Here is a 23,754-nt window from a genome sequence, read left to right on the forward strand (position 1 = left end):
TCAACTGCAAAACTTCCTCGATCGGTTAAACGCCACAACACGAACTTGGGTGGAAAGAGGAAATGGTACCACCTCTCTCTACCAATTATCAGCGGATGAAGTGTCTTGGTTTTTAGCAGACATGGTTGATTATGATAATTGGTGTTGTAATCATTCTCCAAACAACCAAGGTTGGGAGGAGACTTCTAACTTTTTGGAGCCATGGTACGACACTCAACCTCAACAAGCGGAGTCTTCTCTAGACCTTGAAGAGATTCTTGCCCAATTCGTGGTGGAGACAAGGCTTAGTAGAGAGAAGTTGGTGAGGATGGAGACCCTTTGTAACTTACAAGACGAGCTTGGCCGACTTCAAGCGGAGTTTTCAAGAATGAAGAAGTCTTCAAATGATCCGATTGAAACCATGACAAGGACGGTGGCAATGCGAGACTCACAAACCAACATGTATGAAAGCCACCATGAGGAGTCGAGTACAAGTAGGAGGAACTTGAATTTGTTCAATAGTGTGATAATTCAATTGAGGAAGAGACTCAAGAAGTGTTCATCGATGATGAGGAATCGCAAGATGAAGTTCAAGAGTCTACACCTTTTGAGATCCAAGTTGTTATGCCACCACTAATCAAAGAAGAACACGTCTATGAAGATCCAATGTGACTGTCACCTCCTCCACCATCTCTAGCATTGTTCATTCAAGCCTACCAAGCTTATGAGCCTGAGCAAAGTCAAGTTGATCGAATGAGCCAATTAATTCCATATCCCGCCAAGCTTGAGGGCGTCAAGAATCAAGACCCATATGTCGTGTTGTACGACATACTATGGGCGGAAGCCACTCTTTGACGAGCTTCCACGGCATTAGAATAAATGAGCCTCAAGATGCAATTTATGGAGGAAGGCCTGCAACAACCCGAGTATATGCCACTATGCCCTTAGCATCTTTCACCGACCACAGTAGGAGGCGAGATTTCTCACCTCCCCAGTACGTATTCTTGTTCCATTGTGCTTAAATTGATTATTTAAACATTGAGGATAATGTTTCTCTTGAGTTTGGGGGTGGGAACACTTGTTTGTTGATTATGTTGGATTTTGGTTTTGGTTTTGTGTTGGTTAATGTGACTTTTCTTCCTATGAGTTGTGTTTTTTTGGCCAGAATTTTATTTGTGTTTCTTTTAGTTTATTTGAATAAGTTGTGAGTTTTGTTAAAATGAAATAGCTATAAGTCGATGATGATAATGAATGTCACAATTTGTTTCTTAGGTCTTTGAAAATGTAATTCGTTGAGTTTTCTGTGTGCTTAATAACTTGCATTAATTGAACCTCGTTTTTTACTCTCGACTTTTGAGCACTTTAAACCATGATCACTTGATATTTTGAGCCTTTGGAGAACATTTGTGTGCATTAGATGGACTTTGACATCTCATGAACTCTAGAACCCATTTGAGTGAAGCTCGAAGCGAAATTCTAGGTTAGGGTGTTGTTGGAGAAATGATTCAGGCATTTTCTTGGATCGTTTGAGCCTTAAATAGCTCACCTATGGAAAACTTACCACTAGTCTCCCCCATTGAGCCTATGTGACCCCTTTTTCTTTCATTACCCACATAAATTAACCTAACCATTTTATGAATCCCCTTCACTTAACCTATCATTTATGGGCATGTTTGCATCATTGCATGAATTTAAAGATATTATTATTGAGAGCAATCATGAAAGTGTTGAGCATTTCATTTGTGGTTTGGGAATTCAAAAAAAAAAAAAGAAAGAAAAGAACAAAAAGAAAATAAATTCTTATGAATTTCTTGTTTTTGTGTTTCGAGTTTATTCATGAATAACGTTTTGTGGGAATGATAGTAAATAGAGAATTGAGCAAAGTGGGAGTTGGTGTGTGAGTTTCCAATCATTCATGCAAGATCCATGGGGTGCACTTCATGCCTAGGGTGATCTTAAGCCTAAAATTTTCCATCTCATCTACCTTACACTCTAGCCTTACATTACAACCCTTAAAAGACCTATTGATCTTTGATGACATTCTAGCCGACATTAGTGAAGAGCAACATGAAAAATGGGCCTATGGTAGTTCTCAATTGCATTATCTAGAGATCTCTCATCTTCTGTCGAAGCACTTAGGTCTATCAGGGTTAAATTGATTAAGTGAGATTGGTCCGGCACATACTTACACTTAGAGAGTCTTGAATGAGGTAAAATTGGTGCTTGATGTTGAAATTCAAGAAAATCTCAGTGTTTGCATTTCCTTTGAACTTTGATGCATTGCATGGCCTTTGAGATATATGTCTAGCTATCGAATGGATACAAAACTCACACTTTAGTTTTTAAGTTATTGTTGGTTTACATTGTTTTCTCCTTCATTTCTATTTTGCTTTCTTTTGTTTTGCTTGAGGACAAGCAAAGGTTTGAGTTTATGGGTATTTGATGAGGATGTTATTTACCAACAAATCAAGTACCTTTGAGTTCAAATATTTATAAGTTTTTAAGCATTTTTGTTAGTTTAATGTGCTTTATTTTGTTTTTGAAGGTTGAAGCTAGAATGGAATAAAAGGAGTGAAAATTTGACTTCAGAACATACTTCAATATTTTAGGCATAACTTTGTCATCTGAAGTCCAAATGAGGTGATCTTTGTGGCATTGGAAAGATAAAAGATAGAGCCACAACTTTCATGAAGACACCAAACGCTAATTCGGCCATATAGAAGGGGAAAATCCTCCTCAAAGTCAGAAACCCACTGCAGCGGGAAAATCCACCCGCTGCAGCGGCAAAAACACCCGCTGCAGCGGGTTTGCCTGCGCCATTGAGACGACCTTACTAGGTGGCCGTCATTGTAGCTGACTTTAGTATTCTTATACTTTCTGAAACCTTTGAGAAACTTGAGGAATTTTTTTAAAAAAAATGCTATATAGAATGCTATAGCATTTTTTTTTTTAAAAAATGTTCAAATACTGTAACATTCTGAACATAAGTTTCTTTCTCCCAAAATGCTATATCATAATAACATAAAATCTGATTTTCTGTTTTAAACATATTAAAATGTTAATTCTTAAAACAATTCCTTTTTCTAAAGCATAAATATATACATATGTATATACTTACTTCTTAAATCATGCTTACTTACATAAACTTGATAAACATAGTACAAACTTGCTACATATAATGTCAAAGTCTCATTTAACAAAACTATTTAACACTTTAAACTTATGCGAAATAACTACGTGTAATATCCATTCTCCAATCTCCACTCGTCCGCCGCTTGCTACTGCCCGTCAAGAATTACTTATAGGCTTTTTACCTACAGTATGAATATATATGAATGAGCTTTCGCTCAGCAAGTAGGTAATATCTCTCGTAAAAGAACTATAAGTTCACATGAATAAATATGCATGAACTGATTATGCTTAATTATGATGTTTTATCATAATTTTATTATCTGATCTTATCTTGCTTACAGATGGGCCCGAGTGCTCATACCATTGCGCGCGATATACGGGACGTAAGGGTTCATAAGGCCCCCATCGACTTCGTAAGTAAAATTGAACTGAATGCCTCACTTAGGCCAGAGTACCTCTCATCTAGGAGGCTATGAATTACCTCTCATCTAGGAGGTTCTGAAACTGTAATACCTCTCAACTAAGAGGCTCTGAAACTGGATTACCTCTCAACTAGGAGGCTGGTACGGCACTCAACTGAGATTATTCTTATAAGTTCCTCTTGACTTATTAAGGTGTATGCAGTATGACATAGCATAGCATATTATAACATATACTCAAACATATATAATTCATGTGTACTGTTTATTTTAAAATTTATTCATCCTGTAGGCGAGATTCCTACTTACATGTTTTAAGGAGTGGAATCCTCTATTCGCCACACTATATGTTCTCTTTCTTGCTTATTTCTGAGAATAAACACCCACTAAGAGTGTGAGATTAACTATCACTTGCTATTCTATGTTAACAAGCTTATAAGAAAATCTGATTTCTCTACTTATAGCTTTCTTTCTCTTTCCTACCTTTAAGAATTGAAAAACCTTGTTTCAAACTTAAAGATTAGGTTTATTGAATCCTCATAACCTTATTTTTCCATTAAACAAGGTCCAAACTCAAAATACTCTCTTGAGATTTTACTTCGAGTTCCTTAATGAACTCTTCTGTTTAACACCGAAACTGTTTTATTAGTTTTGCGATGTTTTCTAAAAAACTAGTTTAAAGCTTCTATTTAGAATTAAAACTAAGTTTTAACTTCAAATTCTCAAACTAAAATTCGGTAGAGTTTTACCTGATTTTTCTACGTTTTCCGAGTTATTCTTAGCTCGTTTTATCCATTAATCCAACTCTTAGACATAACCCACAATCTTTCTCATATAATCTTTATCATCTTAGAAACCATACTCTAGGGTTTTATCCAAATTCTCATAAGAATTTTCATATCCAAAAGTTGCTAGAAACATAATCTAACAACCAAAAATTCAACCTTTAATCACTAAGTTTTCAATTCATTTATCAATTGAAATTCAATCATCAACTTAGCAAACTTTCTCCATACACTTTTCCACATCCATGAATTCGGCCAAGGTAAGGAAATGAAAGAAAAAATTGAAATCTCACCTTAAAAGAATGAATAACAAGCTCAGGAGTCTCTAATCCTCAGCAGTTCGATCGATTTCCGCTCGCTTTTCTTCACTTTTGGTAAATTGTTTTTCTCCTCTCTCTTGGATGAACACTCACTGGTTTTGGGCATGAAAAAGAGTGTTTTATTGTGTTTTTGCACTTAAAACACGTTGGAGGAAGAAAAGGAGGGGCCTAAGAGCAATTTTCCAACTTTTAGGGTCTTTTTTACAAAAATCTACTTAAAATATCTCTTATTGGCTTCTTCTGCAAGCTTGGCTAGCCACCTCACTAAGCAAATGGCATGATCTCAGCCCTCCATCCAAAAAGTCACTTTAAATCTCAACCATCCATATTTAATGGTTATCTCTTTTCCCATTCAATTTAATTTCTAACCGGTACGCGTTTTATCTGCGTTTTCTAGACAGTTGGTCAACTTGGTCAACTTTACTAAACCTTAACTAACTTTTCAAGAGTGACTTATTGATCGGCTCTTGGTCAATAAATTTTAACTTGGTCAATCCTAATCGGTCGGAAATCTCAATTTTCTCGGTTCAACCTTCTGGACCCATTTTTCATCTGTTTTTCATTCTGATTGTTTCTAGAATTGATGTTTTTCAATTCTTTTTCACTTCTTAACCTTAATATTCATGTGTTGGCCCACTTGTGGGTTCAACACAGCATTCTGCACTTCTTTCCTTATTGCAGTCCGTAAATCGGTAACTGTATCATACTTCACTTAAATTCTTAGGAGACGTTTGGTAAGGGGATTCATACCATGATTTGAATAATGGTTTATGGTTCACTACAGTGTTTTCTCTCACAAACAATACACGTAAATCGAAAATGGTTATAATCTCATGATTCTAATCCATGAACCAAACGTCTCCTTAATTACTTACTTGATGTCATCTTGCTGACATAAGCAAAGGATGATAGATAATTTGATTTTATCCATTAGGTGCTCTTATCTCATTGGCCGGCTACACTCATCCAATCGTTAATCGCCATTTGGCCATCTATGTGTCCGGCCGTAATTGGAGAAGAAAACGAAAAGATTTCCAAATTTCTCATCTCCAATGGTTGATCAGCATTTGTTCCCATCATAAATACAAGCTCATCATTACTTCCTTAAGCTTATCTCTTAAGGTTCTCTATAAAGCAGCCCAGATTTATATCGATTGTAGGGAATTAACTTAGCCGATAAGAAATTTTTGTTTCCGACAGTTCCTTTTCTGCTGTTTATTTGTAGTCTGATACTAATCCATGAATAATTTAAGATCGAATTAAGCTCTTAATGTTGTAATATTTCAGACTATTCCAGTCTTGAAAACATTTTTAGACTGCATAAATTTTAATCTTAATTTTTTCTGCACTATATCCCGAGAATGACATCATTTCTAATAGTATCAACTCCCGAGCTCATACTGTATCTTTATCTTTCTACTAAAAGCTTTACCCTTATAATTTCCCTTATCTGTTCGGAAATTAAGGGTTTTCTCTTTGAATTTCAGAGCGTTTATCTATACGATGCTAACATTGTACCGTACTAGGAGATTTCTGAGATTAAATTCTCAAACTGTATATGCACTGAGAATTCTTTCATCTTAATTGCGGTAAGAATTTATCGACTGAATTTTCTTGCTCGTAATTTTATGAATTAATCAAAAAATTTGCTACAGAATTGAGGAATACTGATATTAATTCCATAAATCCTTCAGTCACAAAATATGACCTGATATTCTCGGGGAAAAATCCTTGACTTAAATAAATAAATTTACATTATTTAATTTTAGGATTTTCTCGGTCATTACAGCCACTAGGGTTTTTTTAGAAATCCTAACGGCGCTACAGTGGGAAATTGATCCGCTGCGGCGCCAATACGCGTAATGCTGTCATTTTAGGGCTGATTTGAGGGGAATATAAAAGGCAAATGTTCTAAGAATCAAATTGGTGGAGGAAGAGAGGAAAAAGATGCATAAAATCCCTAGAGAAGAAGGAACTTTGGAGGTTCAACTCCCATGATTTCATTGAAGATCCTTGAAGAAGATGGTGGATTCAAGCTTAAAAGATCATTCTTCGAACATAGTTCTTCCTTCTCCCTTTATTTCCTTTTTAGTTTTTTAGATTTTATTTGTGGTTATGGATTCCTCTATGTTAAGCTAGAATATTATTTTAGGACTTGATGCAACCTTATTTGAACTATGTTTTGAATATTTTGCCAAATGTCAGTTTGATTTCCACTTAATTCATTTGTGTTTCTCTATGTTTATTGCTCTAATTTCTATTTTCATGGATTAGAGATATAGATGTGTGAATTTGGACTCGGGAGAGTTACTTTCACATGTTGGAATCGGGAAACACAACCTAGAGTTAGTTGAGTTCTGGAGGCCAATTAATTGGGGTAATCAAAATTAGGTTGCTTAATGGATGCTTGATTCGGTTAGGCTAATAGGGATATTGTTTAACTGGGTTTTGCATACTATTTTGCTCGGCACTCAGGAGAGGGAGTGAAATTAGCTTCGAAAACCTAAGATTAATGAATTGAGTGGAATTGACTAGCATTAGTTTGATAGGATGAACATAGGAATAATAAGGTGAAGTTAAGTCCCTAGTACATTTGTGCATAGAAGTTTCCATATTTTATCTTATTTTAGTATTTATATTTGTTCTAGTTCTACTTTTATTTCATTAAGATTCGGTTGCCTAGATAAAGTTAAGTTACGATAATTGCGATACTTAGCATCAATTTAACACTCAATCCCTGTCAAGACGATACTCACTCACCCTACACTATAAAAACTTGACACCGTACGCTTGTGGGCGAATAAGTTTTTGGCACCATTACCGGAGATCGAACCTGGGTCGCCCGCGTGACATACAGGAATACTCACCACTATACATTCTATATTCTGATTATAAGAAATAGTTTTTTCTTTCTATACATTTGTTTTCACGTGCATAACAAGTAAACAAGGCCTTTAAATATGAGCAAAGAGAAGGGCTCCATTGAAATTTTGCACAAGATCCTCCAGAGACTCTCTCTTTCAACTAGTATAATTAGAATGAAACATCCCCAGTAAAGTGTGAACCATACATCTCGAAATGGCTTACTTGAAAAAGGAGATTCAGGATATATCGAATAAGAAAAATAGTATCAAACAGTAAAGTTAATCAGCTGAGGTTAAGGCTATGTTTGTCATGAGGATAAAAAATAGGAAGGAAAGATATATAACCTAGACGAGAAAAATAGAAAGGAAGGCGACAACCTTTCTCTTATTGTGTTTGGTACGGAATCCGCCCTCTAATCTCTCCATATTTGAAAAGATTAAAATCACTGTACTTTGAAGGATTCACCCAATCCATTCCGCCCTCTTTTCTCTCCTACCAAATAACCGTTAGTCCCCCACCCCTCTCCCTCCCACTTTCCCCTCCTGCCGACTAATCAAGCTCTAAAGGGAAATCCAACCAAAATCAAGTGCTTGATGTTGACTACTATTAACCTCCAACTACATTCACATTTCACTAGCAATACCAACTTTGGAAATCTGCGATCAAGTCTATTTTCTTTGAATACTGGAAATAAAGTGGCACTTACAAGACGGGAAAGTCTAGACCTTAGTGGCACAATATTGTCAAATTTTTCCACATGCCACTTATTTATTTATTTATTTATTTATTTTTCTATGCCCGGTAGTAGAATACACATAACAAAGTCTATATAGACCAGAGAAGAAATAAACTTTTAACAAAGAAAATAAATTCTTCCCAAAGAAAGATAAAATCATATATCATATACACTCGAAATATTGCAGACATATAAATAACACCCAAAATGAAAGTATATAACTGTCAAAGAAAAAAAAAAACGAAAATATTACGCTATATGCTTCATTAACTAAACATAACGTAATGCTTATAACTCCCTAAAAGAAGAATCTTTAGGCTAATTTTATAAAGCTAAGATTCCTTACCAATAACCCAAAAAAAAAAAAACAAAAAGCAGAAAAGAACCCTAAGGAAACAAACAAGCATTCGAAGAATTCAAGAATTTCATGTTATAGATAAAAGGAAAAAAAGAATTACGTTACCCAAACGAATCGTGGACGATTCTCGAAATCTTCATCTTCTTCATGACGCCCTTGTAAAGCTCCTCCAAGCTACACGGCAACAAATTCTCCACCGCATTGGCCTTCCTCTGACATCCGCCGCCGCCGCCATTATTCCCTGCGAAATCCGCCGCACCGTTGGAGGTCCTAAAGAACGCGCCGCCGTCCCTGGAGTAACCCCTCCCCCTGCTGGCGCTCCTCCCGGAGGTCGCGCCCTCGGATCCGAAGATCTCCGCGAAGATGTCGTCGGCGTCGCGCGGATTGAACCGGAACGACGAGGAGTTCGGGTGGTGCTGCCGGAAATGGGACCGCGACGAAGCCGAAGAAGAAGAAGACGACGGCGGCGGCGGGGGAAATTGGCCGGACTTGAGAGCCTCCTCGCCGTAGAGATCGTAGATCTGGCGCTTGGCGGGGTCGCTGAGGACGTCGTAGGCTTCCGAGATTCGCTTGAACTTGGCTTCCGCTTCGGACCGCTTGCTCGCCGGATTCTTGTCAGGATGCCATATCATGGCAAGCCTCTTGTACGCCTTCTTCAGGTCGTCCTCGCTCGCGTTCCGATTCACCTTCAGTATGTTGTAGTAATCAACCCCCATCGTTCTCTTCTCTTCTCTTCTCTTCTCTTCTCTTCTCTCTCTCTATATAGAGAATATATTTATATAATTATGTATTTTCTGTCTAATTTTTATTTTCAGAGTTTAAAAAGAAAAAGATGGAAAGGCATAAAGAACAACGTTTGTAGTTAACGAATTAGCCAGCTTAAACAAAACGACGCCTTTTGGAGTATTTGAGTAAGCAATCTTTTTTTTTTTTATCCATTTGAATTTTGAGCAAGCAATCTTCATTCCCTCACTTTAATGTTTTTATTTTCCAATCCTCGGAATAATTTTATTAATTAGTAATTGATGCCTTTCTTCTTTTAAAATTTTTGACTTCTTAGTCTAGTTTTATAAGTCTCAACTTTTTCATTCGGTCATCTTTTTTATTTGAAGATCCACTTGTATTTAATGAGTTTTATTCTTTCAGATAGATTTATAAATTATCATAATGAATTAGAATACATAGACTGCATCTCGAGTTTCATAACATCTTATCAATTTTTTTTATCAACGTCATTCGTTGTCAATTTAAAAATTGATAAATCTCAACCGTCATCAATAGTAACGATTTAAACTTCTAAGTGTATCGGTCTACAAACGTTATGGTCTAGTAGTGGAGGTTTTTATTATCTTCTACTTTTGTTTTTTTTAGTTCTCTATTGAGATGGTTCAATTTTATTACCATTTTACTTTTGAGCTTCTTATTTAACAAGTTTTTCTTCTTAGAAAAGGTTAACTAACAAGACAACAATCATTTGCTTCTTAATAATATACGTTAAAGTATGTGAGTGAAACATTTCCAACCTGTCTGAGTTTCATCGTTCTTAAAATCACAGCAACACAATCTTTATATTATTTGCACTTTGCAAATCATTTATTGCCAATTTGGTTGCTCACTCAAAAAAGTCGTCCTTTTCAGTATTGACATCGAATAAATTATATGTCACTAACCCACATTGACCCAAATTTGTGCTTCACAAATTGTAAAGCAAAAACAACAAAAAATGAATAATTAAAAAATTTAGGGAAACAACAAAAAGATTAATTCTCTTATATTGTCGTTTCTTGGTTTTCTTGTCAGTCTCTCTCTTTTCTTTATTTTAAGCTCGAACGACGGCGCCGTCTCTGAGCAAAGCCTCCGCCGCTCTCGTGCCGGACACCAACGCGCCGTCAAACGTGGCACTCGTTAATTGGTCACCGCAGAGGTACAAACCGGGACCCACACGAGGATCTTTCATCAGATTAGTTGGCGGGCTCTGATTGGGCTGAGCAAATGCAATCCTGTACGTCCTCAAGTGCTTCCACGACCCCACGTCCGTTCCCTTAAACCAACGAGAAATCTCCCGGACAACCTCAGCCGTCAGATCTTTATCCGAGACGCCCTCGAACCTCCCGATTAGCGACACGGAGACAAGAGCCTTCCCCGGTGGGCCATACGATTTCGCCACGTTGGTAGCGAAGAACATGTTGTTCACGATCCCCTCCCCCGAACCGTTCAGAAACAGAACCGGATCCTGAACCGGGATTTTCTCCCGGTCCGCCGAGAAATACAAACAAACCGTGCTCCGAGCCGGTTTCCTCTGAACCGGCGGTGTTTTATCCGCCAAAAGCTTATCCGCTTCAGGTTGATCAACGGCTACGATTACTCCCAGCTCGCTTTGTAATATCTCTCCGGTTTGTAATATCACCGCCGGAGAATCAAACCCCTCGGAATCGATGGAGACAGCTCTGGAATTGTAGAGGATCGAACCTGACGGCAGTTTCGCCTCCAACTGCTCGGGAATCGCGCCGATTCCTTTAGCCGGAATAGCGTTGTCGCCGAGAGCGAGGCATTTGAAGATAAAATCGAACAATCGAGAAGTCGTCTCGAGTTCCTTGTCGAAGAAGATCCCCCCGAAGAACGGTCGGAAGAATCGCGAAATGATCGAATCAGAAAATCCGGCGCTTCTGAGAAGATCGATCGTCGGAACCTCATTCGCTGTCAGGATTTCTTCGTCTGGCTTGCTCAGTACGCGAAGTCTCGTCGAGGCGATGAGCAATTTGTCGAGGACGGATCCGATAGGGTTGGTCAGCGACTGGACGGAGTCAAAGAAGTGGCAGATTGGATCGGCGACGGTGTGGAATTCCCCACCGTAGTAAACCCTAGCGCCGGAGTAGAATCGCTGGAGGTCTAAGGCTTGGTAATCGAGAAGCTTCCTGGCTTCAGGATAAGCGGTGATGAAGATCTGGAATCCGCGGTCGAGGAGGAAACCGTCGACGACGTCGGTCCGGACGCGGCCGCCGACGGCGTCGGAGGCTTCGAGGAGGAGGAAGGAGACGTTCTCGCAGGCGAGACGCGTCGCCGCCGCGAGACCGGCGAGGCCGGCTCCGACGATAATGACGCCAATGTTTTTTGGAGAAGACTGGGAGAAGTTGAGGTTTGGTTGTACGGACGCCGGTGAGGAAGATGCTTGGGGCTTGAATCTGATGCGGGAGGGTCTAGGTTTGTGGGAGAGGGAGGAGCCAGAGCCAAGAAGGGGGAGATTGAGTGGCTGTGTGAGTGTCATTTCTGAGATTTTCTTTGGGCGATGGAAGCTGGACAGTTGTTTATGTTAGTTGGGAAATGAATTTGGAAGTTTGGAAGTTAGGACATACGTGGCTTATCCATTCGAGACGAAAGACATTGATAAGCCAGAAATGTAAGTAGGTGGGTCCTACCTTTGACACGTGGGTTAGATCATAATGGGCTGCTAATTGGGATGAGTTGGGCTGGGCTGAACTTTCGTACTATGGCCGCAAAGACCCTTTTATGGTATTTTTTCGCAGGATTAGTAAATAATATTTTTTAAAAGCATTTGAGGTAAATAGTAGTATTTTACTTAATAAATGAATTATTTACTGTGTAAATAATTTATTTATGATTGATAAAATAATTTATGTGATAAAAAATTTTTGTTTACATGAAAATAATTCTTTTTATCAGTCAAAAAAAAAATTTACGTTGAAAAAATATTTTTATTAGCCCTAAATAAATTATTTATGCGATAACTTCTATTAATTTCATATAGTTTTAAAATTTGTTATTTATTTAATTTAGTTTCAAAAATCTACCAGTTACTACATTCTCCCATATAATTATTTGACTAAAAAAAAGGATATTAATTAAAACTAAAGAATAAAAGCTCAAATCCATGCACTCTAGGGAGTATTTATCATTTTTTTTCCTTTTGCTAATCGATTAGGGACTCTCTCTTACTTTAGGGTGCATGGGTCTGGATTTGTGCCCTTATTTAGATTAATACTCTTTTAATTAATATAATTATTTTATTAAAAAATATTAATCAAGAGTAAAAAGAATATTAATTTAAGAGTAAGAGGGTAAAATTCTTTTATTTTAGATTAATACTCTTCTAATTAATATAATTATTTTATTAAAAAAATATTAATCAAGAGTAAAAAGAATATTAATTTAAGAGTAAAAGGGTAAAATTCATACTCACACTGTAATGGGTATTTATTTACTTTTCACAATTTGTTGATAATTTGGTGGGGTATGTTTTGTGCGTTCTAAGATTTTGGGTTTTTGGACATAATGCTCGTATTGAAGCCATTAATTACTATTTGGACAAGTTTGTAAGGACATTGTAAGGATACTTTGGCCACTAATGCAAAAAGGTCGTTTATGACTCGATAGGGAGGTTATTTTAGCATAATTTTAAGAACGCTCAGGATAATTGTAGCATTCTTGAAAACATCAATGAGATGTAATATTTTATAGAGGTCATGACCTCATCTTTCTTTCTTTTTTCTAATTTTTTTTTTTTAACTTTCTCTCTTTTTTTTTTTTTATCTTTTTCCATTTTTATCTTTTTTTTATTTTTCTTCTCCTTTTTTTTCCTACTTTTTACTAATCTTTCGCTAAACATCTAACATCTAACAATACAAAAAATAAAAGAGTCAAAACTCTTTTTTATAGTGACAGTATCTTCATTTAATTTTTTTTTTCTTTTTTAAAATATATAGTTTCTCATTTTACTTCTATGAGAATTGTTGTGTGAGAAAATATGCGCTGACATGTCGAATGACGACCATGCTTGACGTGGCCCTAAACTCGCCACGTTAGGTAGTTGTCGACGCCTAGAGCTCATTCCCCCCCCCCCCCCCCCCCACCCCCCCCCCCCACCCCGCCCCCCGCTACATCTGGTGAAAAGGCCGATCGTATGGAACGATTCATGCAACCGTCGACCCTACCTAACAGTCAAGACTGCGTGAATTGTTCGCTGAAGAAGTAGTACCGAGAGACGGTTGACCGAGACAGAGGCCGCACCCTGTGAAGTAGTGTAGGCGCAAAGGGCAGAACGCATGAAAATGGGTCCACGTCCCAAGAAAGACCTCTGAGGTGACAATGGAGAAATCCCTAAGTTACGTCTGAGTTTGGAGAAAGTTAGTAGCACAGGAAATGATTACCTGCCCATAAACTGCCTAGAACGGACCAATGGAAATCACAAACCATATGTAAAGCCACAATAGTGGACAAAGTGGGTGAGTGAACAGTCCGAAAAGTGCTGAGAGGCTACGGTCTAAGCAAGTAGGGTAATAGGCTACTTGAGAAGAAACCATCAGAGAATCCTCTATGACGATCGGCCCTTTACGTACCCACATGTAATCTATAGGGTATAAAAGGGGCAAAGCCCCAGAGAGGAAGGGAGAGTTTTTTTTTTTTTTTTTTTTTTTTTTTTTTTTTTTTTTTTTTTTGTAATCTTTGAAGAACAAAGAAAAATACCATAAGCAGTGGATGTAGCTCTTTTTTGATAGAGTGAACCACTATAAACTCGCGTGTCTTTCTACTTTCGTTTCAAACGACAAATCGATACATCTTTCAATATACCTAAAAAACATACACAATTAGTTGCATAGATCCGATAATATAACTAGTTTCAGCCGTAACTCAACGGACCACCGAGAGGTAATCTGACATAATCTTGTTGATGAAAATCCACCGTCAACAAGAGTAACTATTTTTACATGTGTTCCTATTTATTTTTAGTTAGTTAAAATAATTTTCTTTAAACGTGTCTCTACTTAATTTTTTTTATCAATTTCTATCTTTTCACATATTTCTTTCTAAAATAAATATAAAAAACCTTAAATTGTTGTATAAATAAAATTTTCATTTTTAGTAAACAATAAACTCTTCAAGTGTCTTTGACACGAAAATACGTGCAGAACATGTTACAAAACTAGTTTCTTAAAAATGACAAGAGACAAGAGATTTGAGTACTCGTGTTCTCGTCCCTTTTAGAAATTCGGAGAAAGAAAAATTCTTGTACAAAAAAAGATGTGCAATATCTCATAAATTAGTGTTCCTTTTTTAAAATAGCTACAAAATCATAAAGGCTTGAAACTTTTTCTGAAGTTCACAACCCAGTAACACCTTGTTTTCTGCACAAGTACTAGAGAATGAAGACAAACACCAAGACAAGCGAAAGAAAAATAAAAATAATAACAACAACGGGATACAAACAAAATATACAAATGTGACACAAAACTCTTTAAACTGTTGCACAAAGATGCCGACAACTCTAGACGTTATGCAGGCCTCTAATGCAAGCTTCATTCAGCCCCAACTCCAAGCAAATGGAAATGAAAGTCAGGTCAATGCAATTTCACGAGTATTCGTCAGCATGGTCCGATAACTCTGTTGTCGAATTCAAAGCTCATATTTTCTCACATGACGAGATGCTAAAATTGTCAGGCGCACGAATGACAAAATGAAAGGAACACTCAGCAGCTGAAAACTAAATGGAGATTGTGTAAATTTTGGGCTCATACTGCAATGGCTTGACCGGTGACACTGTCGTGAAGGTGAAGAGAACCATCTTTCATCAGATTCAGGCTCAAACTCTTGAATCTTTCCCTTGAATACTGCCGAGAAGCCTTTCTCCAGTCGGTTCCAGTTTTCATCATAGCAACAAATTCGTCATAACTTATGCAACCATCCTGCAAAGAAGTTTTGCGAAAAGTATATGAAATGATGTTACAAAACGGAAAAACTCACGGTCGACTTTCTATTACCATACGAACATGCTCTACAAGTGATGATGAAAAGCGTTGAAACTTGAAAGTCAAACCTTGTCTGTGTCAACTTCACGCATGATTTCATTTAGCACCATGATATCAGTTTCCCCTGATTCGTCTGCTAATGCTTCCCTTAGCTCAGTCAATTCTATATATCCACTTCCATCTTTATCAAAAAACATAAATGCCCTCCTGAAATGCTCATCATTCTCCATCCTCTGCAAGTGAATTGTCACTGCCACAAACTCTCCATAGTCCAGTACACCATTCCCATCAACATCAGCCTAAATAGAAAGTGCAAAGTAACTTTCCATCAGCAATTCAGCATGTTTTTATTCAGAAGTAATAGAAGAGGGAATGTGGAATTATCGATGATAGATGAGCCATGAGGTGAACGTGCAGAAACAAATTAACGCAATTTTCATTCTGAACTTGATCGTACAGACTTACCACTTCCATGAGCATCTTAATCTCTGCCTCAGCCAATTGTGAACCAACCTTTCGAAGCCCAGCCCTTAGCTCCTCGTATGTTACTTTGCCATCTCTGTCGGTGTCCATCAACGTAAACATATCTCTGATTACTTCAACCTCTTCAACGGATAAGTGCTCCGCGATGACCTGTACATTTGTTTAAAACAAACACAAATCATCAACCCATATGCATACATTGTGCATCATTGAAACCGCATGGGACGTGCAGAACATCAATCATATATGCTTACCCGTAATGCTCTCTTTTTGAATCTATTCATGACAGAAAACTGCTTCAGCCTTGTCCTCACAATATCACCTAAGGGAACATTTGAAGTCTTCTTTGCGTTTTGTATCCAGGAATGTTCTGTATTTACAAAATGAAATGAAAAATTAAGCTCGTTATCATTTTCTGAATTAACAGAAAAGCACGTGAAATTATTGGTCTCCAAAAATGATAAGAATTAATTTAGCTTGTTAAATACGTGAAGGAATGACTCAATATACACTTAGTACTTCTACATTCTCACGCCCATGAGATTCTTAATCTTTGATCAAGATATGTTTTTGCAAGGACATGGACAGGTTGGCAATTCAATTATTCTTAGGGATTGTCGCATGGTTCCATACTCCTATATTAGACATAAACCACAGTCCATAGGTACACTCTTCTACATGAGGGACAATGACACTTTATTCATTGAACTACAAGAATCCTCCCAAACCCCACCCCAACCTTCCTCTCTCTCAACCCAATCTCGGACATAGCTTTCACATTTCCATTCTTCTTCTTCTTGTCCGTTTCTTGTACAATCATAAAACTGTAGAATATAGTCACCTGAACTCTCTTTCTCACGCACAAAAGAGAAAACAGAAAAGGCCATCTACTAAATTCATAAACACGACTATTTCATTTAAGTCACTTGATCAACATGTTTAAGATTCGGCACCAACTACCAAACCCTTTTGCAGGAACTTACCAAGCACCTGTTGAGCAGTCAAACGCTTTCGGGGATCCGGCTCTAACATCTGCCTAACAAGGCTTTTAGCACTTTCAGAAATTTGAGGCCACGGCTCCCTTTTAAAATCAATCACCCCCCTCAAAATTGCGAGAGCCACTCCCTGTTCAGTCTCTGCCAAACATCATAAAAGAAAAAAGTACCGAAGTAAATAGAATAAATTCACAACCAAGAATTAAAACGAATCTCCCAACTTGGTACAAAATTAAGAAATGATCATATTCCATATCAGGAATCAGAATACCTGCCCAAAATGGAGGAACCCCACATAACAATATGTAGAGAATCACTCCGGCACTCCAAATGTCAACTTCCGGCCCATAATTCCGCTTCAAAACCTCCGGCGCCATGTAGTACGGACTCCCCACAATCTCCGAAAACCTCTCCCCTACAAATCATTTCATCAAAGAAATCAGAACCAATCACAAATTCACCAAAAACACACATTAACGTGTCTCAAAAAGCACCCATTACTAAAATCATATCATAATCATACAGAATCAAACAGCACGTAAATCTAACGAAATACGAAAGAAAAGAAAGAAAAAAAAAAAAACCCCCCTTAGCATACTTACAGAGCTTGAAGAGTTGCAGCACAATCATTTCAAAATCAAAAAGTATGCAAATCTAACAAAATCCGCGGAAAATTCCTTGACATACCGGGCTTGAAAAAGACGGAGAGGCCGAAATCGATGGCCTTGAGAGGCGAGTGCTCCTTCTTGTTAGCGAACAAGAAGTTCTCGGGCTTCAAATCCCTGTGCATAACGCCATTGGCGTGGCACATCCTGACGACCTCCGCAATTGTCTTCACCACCGACGCCGCCGCCCGCTCGCTGTAGTGGCCCCTCGCCACGATCCTATCGAAAAGCTCCCCACCCTCGCAGAGCTCCATCACCAGGTGCACGTTCTCGTTGTCCTCGTACGTCGCCTTCAGCTTCACTATGTTCGGATGCTCCGGCAACGTCGCCATTATCGCCACCTCCCTCCTCACATCCTCTATATCAATCTGAAAACCAAAAAATAATAATAATAATAATAATTCAAAATTAAATAAATCAAAATCAAAACTTTTTGGCGAATTGTTACAGCTGTTCTGAGCTTCCGCTTGGAAATGGACTTGCAAGCTAGGGCTTCTTTGGTCTCCCTATCCGTACAGAGATACGTGATTCCGAACTCGCCGCGGCCTAATTCCCGGCCGAGGATGTACTTGTCGCCGATCCGAGACCGGTGGCAGAGCGGAATCACGTCCTTGAGGACTCGGATCGGAGCCGGCGACCGAATCGAGTTCTCCGAGTACGGATTTGGTCGCCGGTCTCGTGATTTCTTCTTCTTGTTGTCGTTTTTCTTCTTCTTCTGGTTGGTCTTGTTGCTCTTCTCGTCTACTACTTCGGCTCTCACGCAGGCGTTGCAGTTCCCCATGTTTGCTTTACTTACTCTGCGTTCTCTCTACTCAGCCGTCGCGGGAAAGCGGTTGCGTTTTGGTGCTCCGGTGGTGGCGCCGGCGAGTCGTCTTCTCCGGCATGGGAAAAGAGAGAGAGAGAGAGAGAGAGAAAACGCGGGGCAGTTGAGAAAAAGGAAGCCTTTTGAAAAACGGGAAATCAAAAAATCCCTTTTATTTATTTATTTGTTTTATTTATTGAGGATATTTATTTGTTATTTATTTATTTAGCCGTAAATGTAATTATGTGCGTTACTTTATTAAAGAAAAATAATAGAGTAGTTGTTTTAAAAAGATAAAAACATTTTTTAGATTTACGAAAGTAGCCTGGAAATGATTACCTACATGCATGGCCAGGTGGATTGAAAATGCTTTTTTTTTTTTTTTATAGAAACACACGGAAAGGATTACTAGACTTGGTTATTTATCCTAATTTTTGAACTAATTATAATTTTATATATTGATTTTGTAATTTATTGATAATGTCACAAAGTTTCAAATAATATTATAGTAATGCACTACAACGGATCATGATTTAGCATTTTTCAAGTTTCTTCAATTAAACATACCACGTAAATATAAAATTAAAAATTTTATGGTGTAAAATTCGCATGTTCAATAATCTTTGATGGTTCTTAAAATCTCATAAATCACCACCGAGGTGAAAATGTAATTTTTATTTTTGCCAATTTATCATTTTTTTTTAACTGGGGGGGAATTTAAACTCTAAACCTCAAAATTAAAAAAGGCTGGATTGCTCCTTTAGATAATGGGATTATTATAGTTTTTGTTAATCATAGTTTTGGGTTTATCAAAGGTCATACTCGTTTCTTAAGCATAATCTATGAGCTTGACAACCAGCAGGCGTGATTTGTTTAACAAATACATTATAAATCAACATACACGTATATGTACATCAATACGTATCTTCTATGTGTGTGTATTTACCAGGTAAAGCTACAGATGAGACCAAAACCAAGTCCTATAACTAATATTATCCCTTTGAATTTAAATGTTTTTAATGTGTGGATGATGTAAACGGCTCGGATTTATAGGGAATGAAAAAGACATTTGTTGTTGAGGGTTTTTCTTTTTTCTTTTTTTTTTTTTGGTAAAACATTTGTTGTTGAAGTTGTTCAACGAATTGTGGAAATTATTTTCAGAAATAGTTTGACCGAATCATTAAACCACGGTCAAGAACTAGATACTAATAACTATTAACGAATAGCTATCTATTAATTATTATAATAATAATAAAACACGTATTGCACTTGGCAAATCAGCGTTTTTTTTTTTTTTTTTTTTTTTTTTTTTTTGTCATGGAATTGTAATTTTTCACTTTTCCTCACTTAATTTGATTATATATACACATTTTATTTTTCTACTGTGTTATTTTCTGCTTACCAAACAAGTACACACAATTAGAGTTAAATTCTAGATAAGTTTATTAGGCTAATAAAATACCATAAATATGTTTCTTCTTAACTTTTCTAATGAGCAAAATATAATTAACCAATATGAACGGCAATTAGATTTCAAAATATAATTAATCAAATATGAACGGTAATTAAATTTTAAACGTTGAATAATGAAGATTAATCGTTTATGAGAATTCTCTCTTCTTGTCTTACTTTTCTCAATTGAATGGGCATTTCTTAGCTTGTCTTCTGCAATCGATTAGTTGTAGAAATTTCCTCAGAAATTGAGGATGACGTTGACTATCTACAACTTGGTCTCTTAATTGACTTTTTCTTCTTCTGCCCCTTCCTAATTTTTATTTCTTAACTCATTATTATTGATATTGTATTATATACGCCTCGTTCATTTTACCGATTCGAGTTTTAGTTTTTACAGTAAAAAATTCTTAGAAAATGTCACATCTAACTTTTTCTGCTACAGTGAAAAGCTCTAAAAAAATATCACATCTCAACTCGAATTAAAAAATCGAATCTGCGAAGTGAACGAGGCCATAATTACTTCTCTTTGTAATTCTAGTTACACACCCAACCAACAGCGGACAACTATAGATTGCTTATTAAAATTTATAACTTGTAAACACAATTAATGAAAATGACTTCCATTAGTTCTTCCTTGAAAAGAAATGAGAATCTTTGATATTTCTCAACAATGGTAAAATAAGTCCAAACTAGGTTTTGTAGTTTCATGTCCAAATCTTGTTTTTGGAACAAAAGTTCTAACTTGGATATGCATTTTTCTCCGTAGAGTTAACTTCTAACTTCAACAATTTATATGCATTTTCCTTAGCAATAGTGACGTGAAAATAACTGTTTTTTTTTTCTTTTATGAACTTTTTTTAGGAGGACTTTCTATCAATAATGTTAATTTATGGTCATGATCATTACATCAGACTAAAAAAATATATAGAATAAGTTTTTTTTCAATATAAATCTAACAGCTGAAAATAAAGAATTTTCAATAGTTTATTTTTTGGTTAATATTATAAATGGTCTATGAAGTTTAACCTCAGTTTTACTTTAGTTTCTGACTTTTAAAATATCTTACAGTTGGTCCATGCGGTTTTATTCGGTTTCAGTTTTAATCCTTATGTTAACTTAGTATTAAATATTTAATGAAATATGTGTAAAATATGAAATAAATCAGAAACAACTAAAGTTTAGGGTTTTATCTGTGAAAATTAACTTTTATTTTTTTATTGTTTTAGTTTTTAAACTTTAAATTTTTATAACTTTAGTCTATAATTTTCACATATTCTATTAAATATTTAACACTTAATCAATATAAGAATTGATACTAAGACGAAATAAAATCACATGGATCAATTGCGGAACATTTTAAAAGTAAAAAGTTAAAGTGAGATTGAAGTTAAATCTTAAGAATCATTTACTATATTAATTCTTTATTTTTTGAAGACCTAATACAGAAATCTCCTTTTTCTTTGTGCAGTGAAAATTAAGTAAATATTATGATGGAATCAATGAGGAATTTTGGTTTGTGGAAGTAGGTGGATGATTGGTCAGTCAGCATGGAGGAGTTGATCGAGTCCATGAAAGCCTACTAAACCGGAAAATTTGTACATTCCACAAAGTTATAAAAAGTCAACAAAAATGATGAAACATCTTTACCAAAAGCTGGAGTGCAATCGCTAGTTAGCCTTATTTCTCTAACAAACATCTTTCCTTTACCCCAAAGTAAAGGGGGAAATTGCAGGTTGAAAGTCAATTATACCACTTTTACTTTTACTCTGACAAAAAAAAAAATCCAATGGGAAAAGTTTCCCAGCTATCTTCCCTAATTACCCTTTATTATTTCCTAGTTATTTTTTTAAAACTCTAGTATTGTTTTAGAGGTCTTTTAACACTTCTAAACTCTTTGTTCTTTCTTTGTGATTTGAGACACTTTGGTTCCTATTTTTTCTTAGCAATCCAGTCCTTGAATTCATAAAGAAATGGCAATGAACTCCAACCCTGAGTGGGACTTAAAATTTTATGAGTAATATAAGGAGTAAATTTTTAAAAAAATAAATTTTCAAGGACCAAAGCGCTAAATTATAATAAATTCATGGAGCACACACGCTAAACGTTCAAAATTTACCATCTATTAACGATTGGAGTTAATTGCTATTATTTTACAAATTAAAAGATTAAGAGGATGTTTAGTTGAAGGATTTAAACCATGATTTAAATCATGGTTCATAGTTCGTTATAGTGTTTTCTCTCACAAAAAATATACGTAAATTGAAAATAACTCTAATCACGTGATTCTAATCCATGAACCAAACGTCTCCGTCTTCTATGAAAAAAATTGCGGCGAAGGACGTGGGAATAGTAGGAATCAAAATGAAAGTCTATTTTTTAAGTCATTTTCTTTCCGCAGCCTCCTTCAAACCCTGTTCCACCCAAATCCTCTAATGCGACTAGACCAAACAATCTCAGTCTTCTTAATTTAAGTCAAGTTTGGTTTGCTTTAGTAAACTTTTTGTCTAAGACTAATTAGAGTATTGTGATGAATTATCACAGCAATTACACTTTGTTTCTGAAAAAGGGTCTAAAGTTTATATTTAGGTTTTTTTTTTTTTTTTTTGAAGGAGCATTAAATTTTTACAAAAAATATAATCTAAGATAACTATTAATCTTATTCAACTAAAAAAAAAAAAACAACAATCGTGAGTGCTTCAAATGATGTCTAAAACTTTATTTTTTAAAAAAAAGCCACAGAGATAAATGGAATTTACAGGACAAATTCCATAAAACCTGTACAATTACTGGGTCGCTATTTTTAAAGGATTATAACGCAATAAAAACCAACACTGATAGTAGTAGTATAGCAGCAAATGCCGACATATCAGAGTTCTCTCTTCTACTAAAATGGTATTGATTCACGTTGTTTATTGTGAGGTGTAATTATGCATTTCATTAACTTGCCAAATATAGCTTAGGTTGATATAATTTTTGACTCTCTAGATGCTAAGCGGTGAAAATATGAAGCCATGTTCTCTCTGTTTATTGTAATCTCAGTAAATTGTTGAGGAGACGTTTGTTTCTTATATTCGTCTTTAATTTTAAATCATGATTCATAATTTTTTATAATATTTTTTCTTATAAAAATTATACGTAAAACAAAAATAATTCTAAATTATAATTTTAAATACATAAATTAAACGTCTTTCTGAGTAACCGCTAATCGAGAACCTAAAGACACCCTTGATCCGTTTTTTTTTTTCTTTTTTTTTTAGCAGACAAAAAAAAAATAGACTATTGATTGGCAATAGTAAGTATAGACTGTGTGGCAATGGATATTAGGGTGGGGCCTCTTGGGACACGTTGAGAGCGGCATGAGATTGTGACGTTTTGACTGAGCCTTGCAAGTGGTCAAGATTTCGTAAGTCACACGCAACAGTTTTTGAACAAGTATTACTCTTCCTTTAGGTTGTAGGAGTGTCCCATGGGCATGCAGATTGCAGAAACAAAACAGTGAAACATATTGAAGGGGCAAAAAAGTGTCCCATATCAATGTAATGTACTATGACTTTTTGAGGTAAAAAAAGAGCCCTTTCATAATTCAATAATACTAAGAAAAGAAAAATAAAAAAATTAACTCATTTATTTTATATACTCAAACTTAAATCGTTGATTATCTTATAGTATTTTTTTCATAAAAAATTTAAATTTTAAATGTCAAAATTAAGAATTATAATTTGAGTATACATTCTAAACAGCTCTAAAAAGTCTTACAAACGTTGCTTATATTTTCAATCTTATAAAATTCATAAACCCTATTTTTTTTTTTTAAGAATATTCATAAACCTTATTTAGATCAAGAAGAAAACAAAGGTCGTCTCGTGTTCGACCAAAACGAGATCGTTTTGGTTGAAAATGGGACAACCTTTAAAAAGAAATCATAAGCCCCAACAATAAAAGAATCCTAAAGCCAGAAAGTTACAGACGTTTTATTGATTTTTCAGAAAATGTTTGCCC

At 36.0% G+C, this 23,754-nt stretch overlaps 3 protein-coding genes across 4 annotated transcripts in view; all 3 read right to left on the reverse strand.

Annotated features, from left to right (window-relative positions):
• LOC21393393 (dnaJ homolog subfamily B member 1) overlaps positions 1 to 9,360 on the reverse strand; it is a 12,378-nt gene extending 3,018 nt beyond the window's left edge. For both annotated transcript variants that reach the window (XM_024176194.1, XM_010114280.2), the window contains exon 1: positions 8,700 to 9,360. In XM_024176194.1, the coding sequence (XP_024031962.1) occupies positions 8,700 to 9,310 (611 nt within the window). In that variant the 5' untranslated portion in view covers positions 9,311 to 9,360. The remainder of the gene's footprint in view (positions 1 to 8,699) is intronic.
• Positions 9,361 to 10,374: 1,014 nt separating this feature from the next.
• On the reverse strand, positions 10,375 to 11,928 carry LOC21393394 (15-cis-phytoene desaturase, chloroplastic/chromoplastic). The gene has a single exon (XM_010114281.2). It carries the CDS (start codon positions 11,857 to 11,859, stop codon positions 10,414 to 10,416), a length of 1,446 nt encoding a protein of 481 aa, XP_010112583.1. The 5' UTR covers positions 11,860 to 11,928; the 3' UTR covers positions 10,375 to 10,413.
• A 2,691-nt stretch (positions 11,929 to 14,619) lies between these two features.
• LOC21393395 (calcium-dependent protein kinase 10) lies at positions 14,620 to 18,447 on the reverse strand. The gene is made up of 8 exons (XM_010114282.2): positions 17,947 to 18,447; positions 17,521 to 17,866; positions 17,105 to 17,248; positions 16,822 to 16,974; positions 16,093 to 16,208; positions 15,821 to 15,988; positions 15,424 to 15,654; positions 14,620 to 15,292 (listed from the first exon to the last, which is right to left on the reverse strand). The coding sequence occupies exons 1-8, from the start codon at positions 18,277 to 18,279 to the stop codon at positions 15,119 to 15,121; spliced, it is 1,665 nt and encodes a 554-aa protein (XP_010112584.1). The 5' UTR covers positions 18,280 to 18,447; the 3' UTR covers positions 14,620 to 15,118.
• Positions 18,448 to 23,754: the final 5,307 nt, after the last annotated feature.

This window comes from Morus notabilis, unplaced genomic scaffold (genome assembly GCF_000414095.1).
Source record: "Morus notabilis unplaced genomic scaffold, ASM41409v2 Scaffold1960, whole genome shotgun sequence".
Taxonomy (NCBI): Eukaryota; Viridiplantae; Streptophyta; class Magnoliopsida; order Rosales; family Moraceae; genus Morus; species Morus notabilis.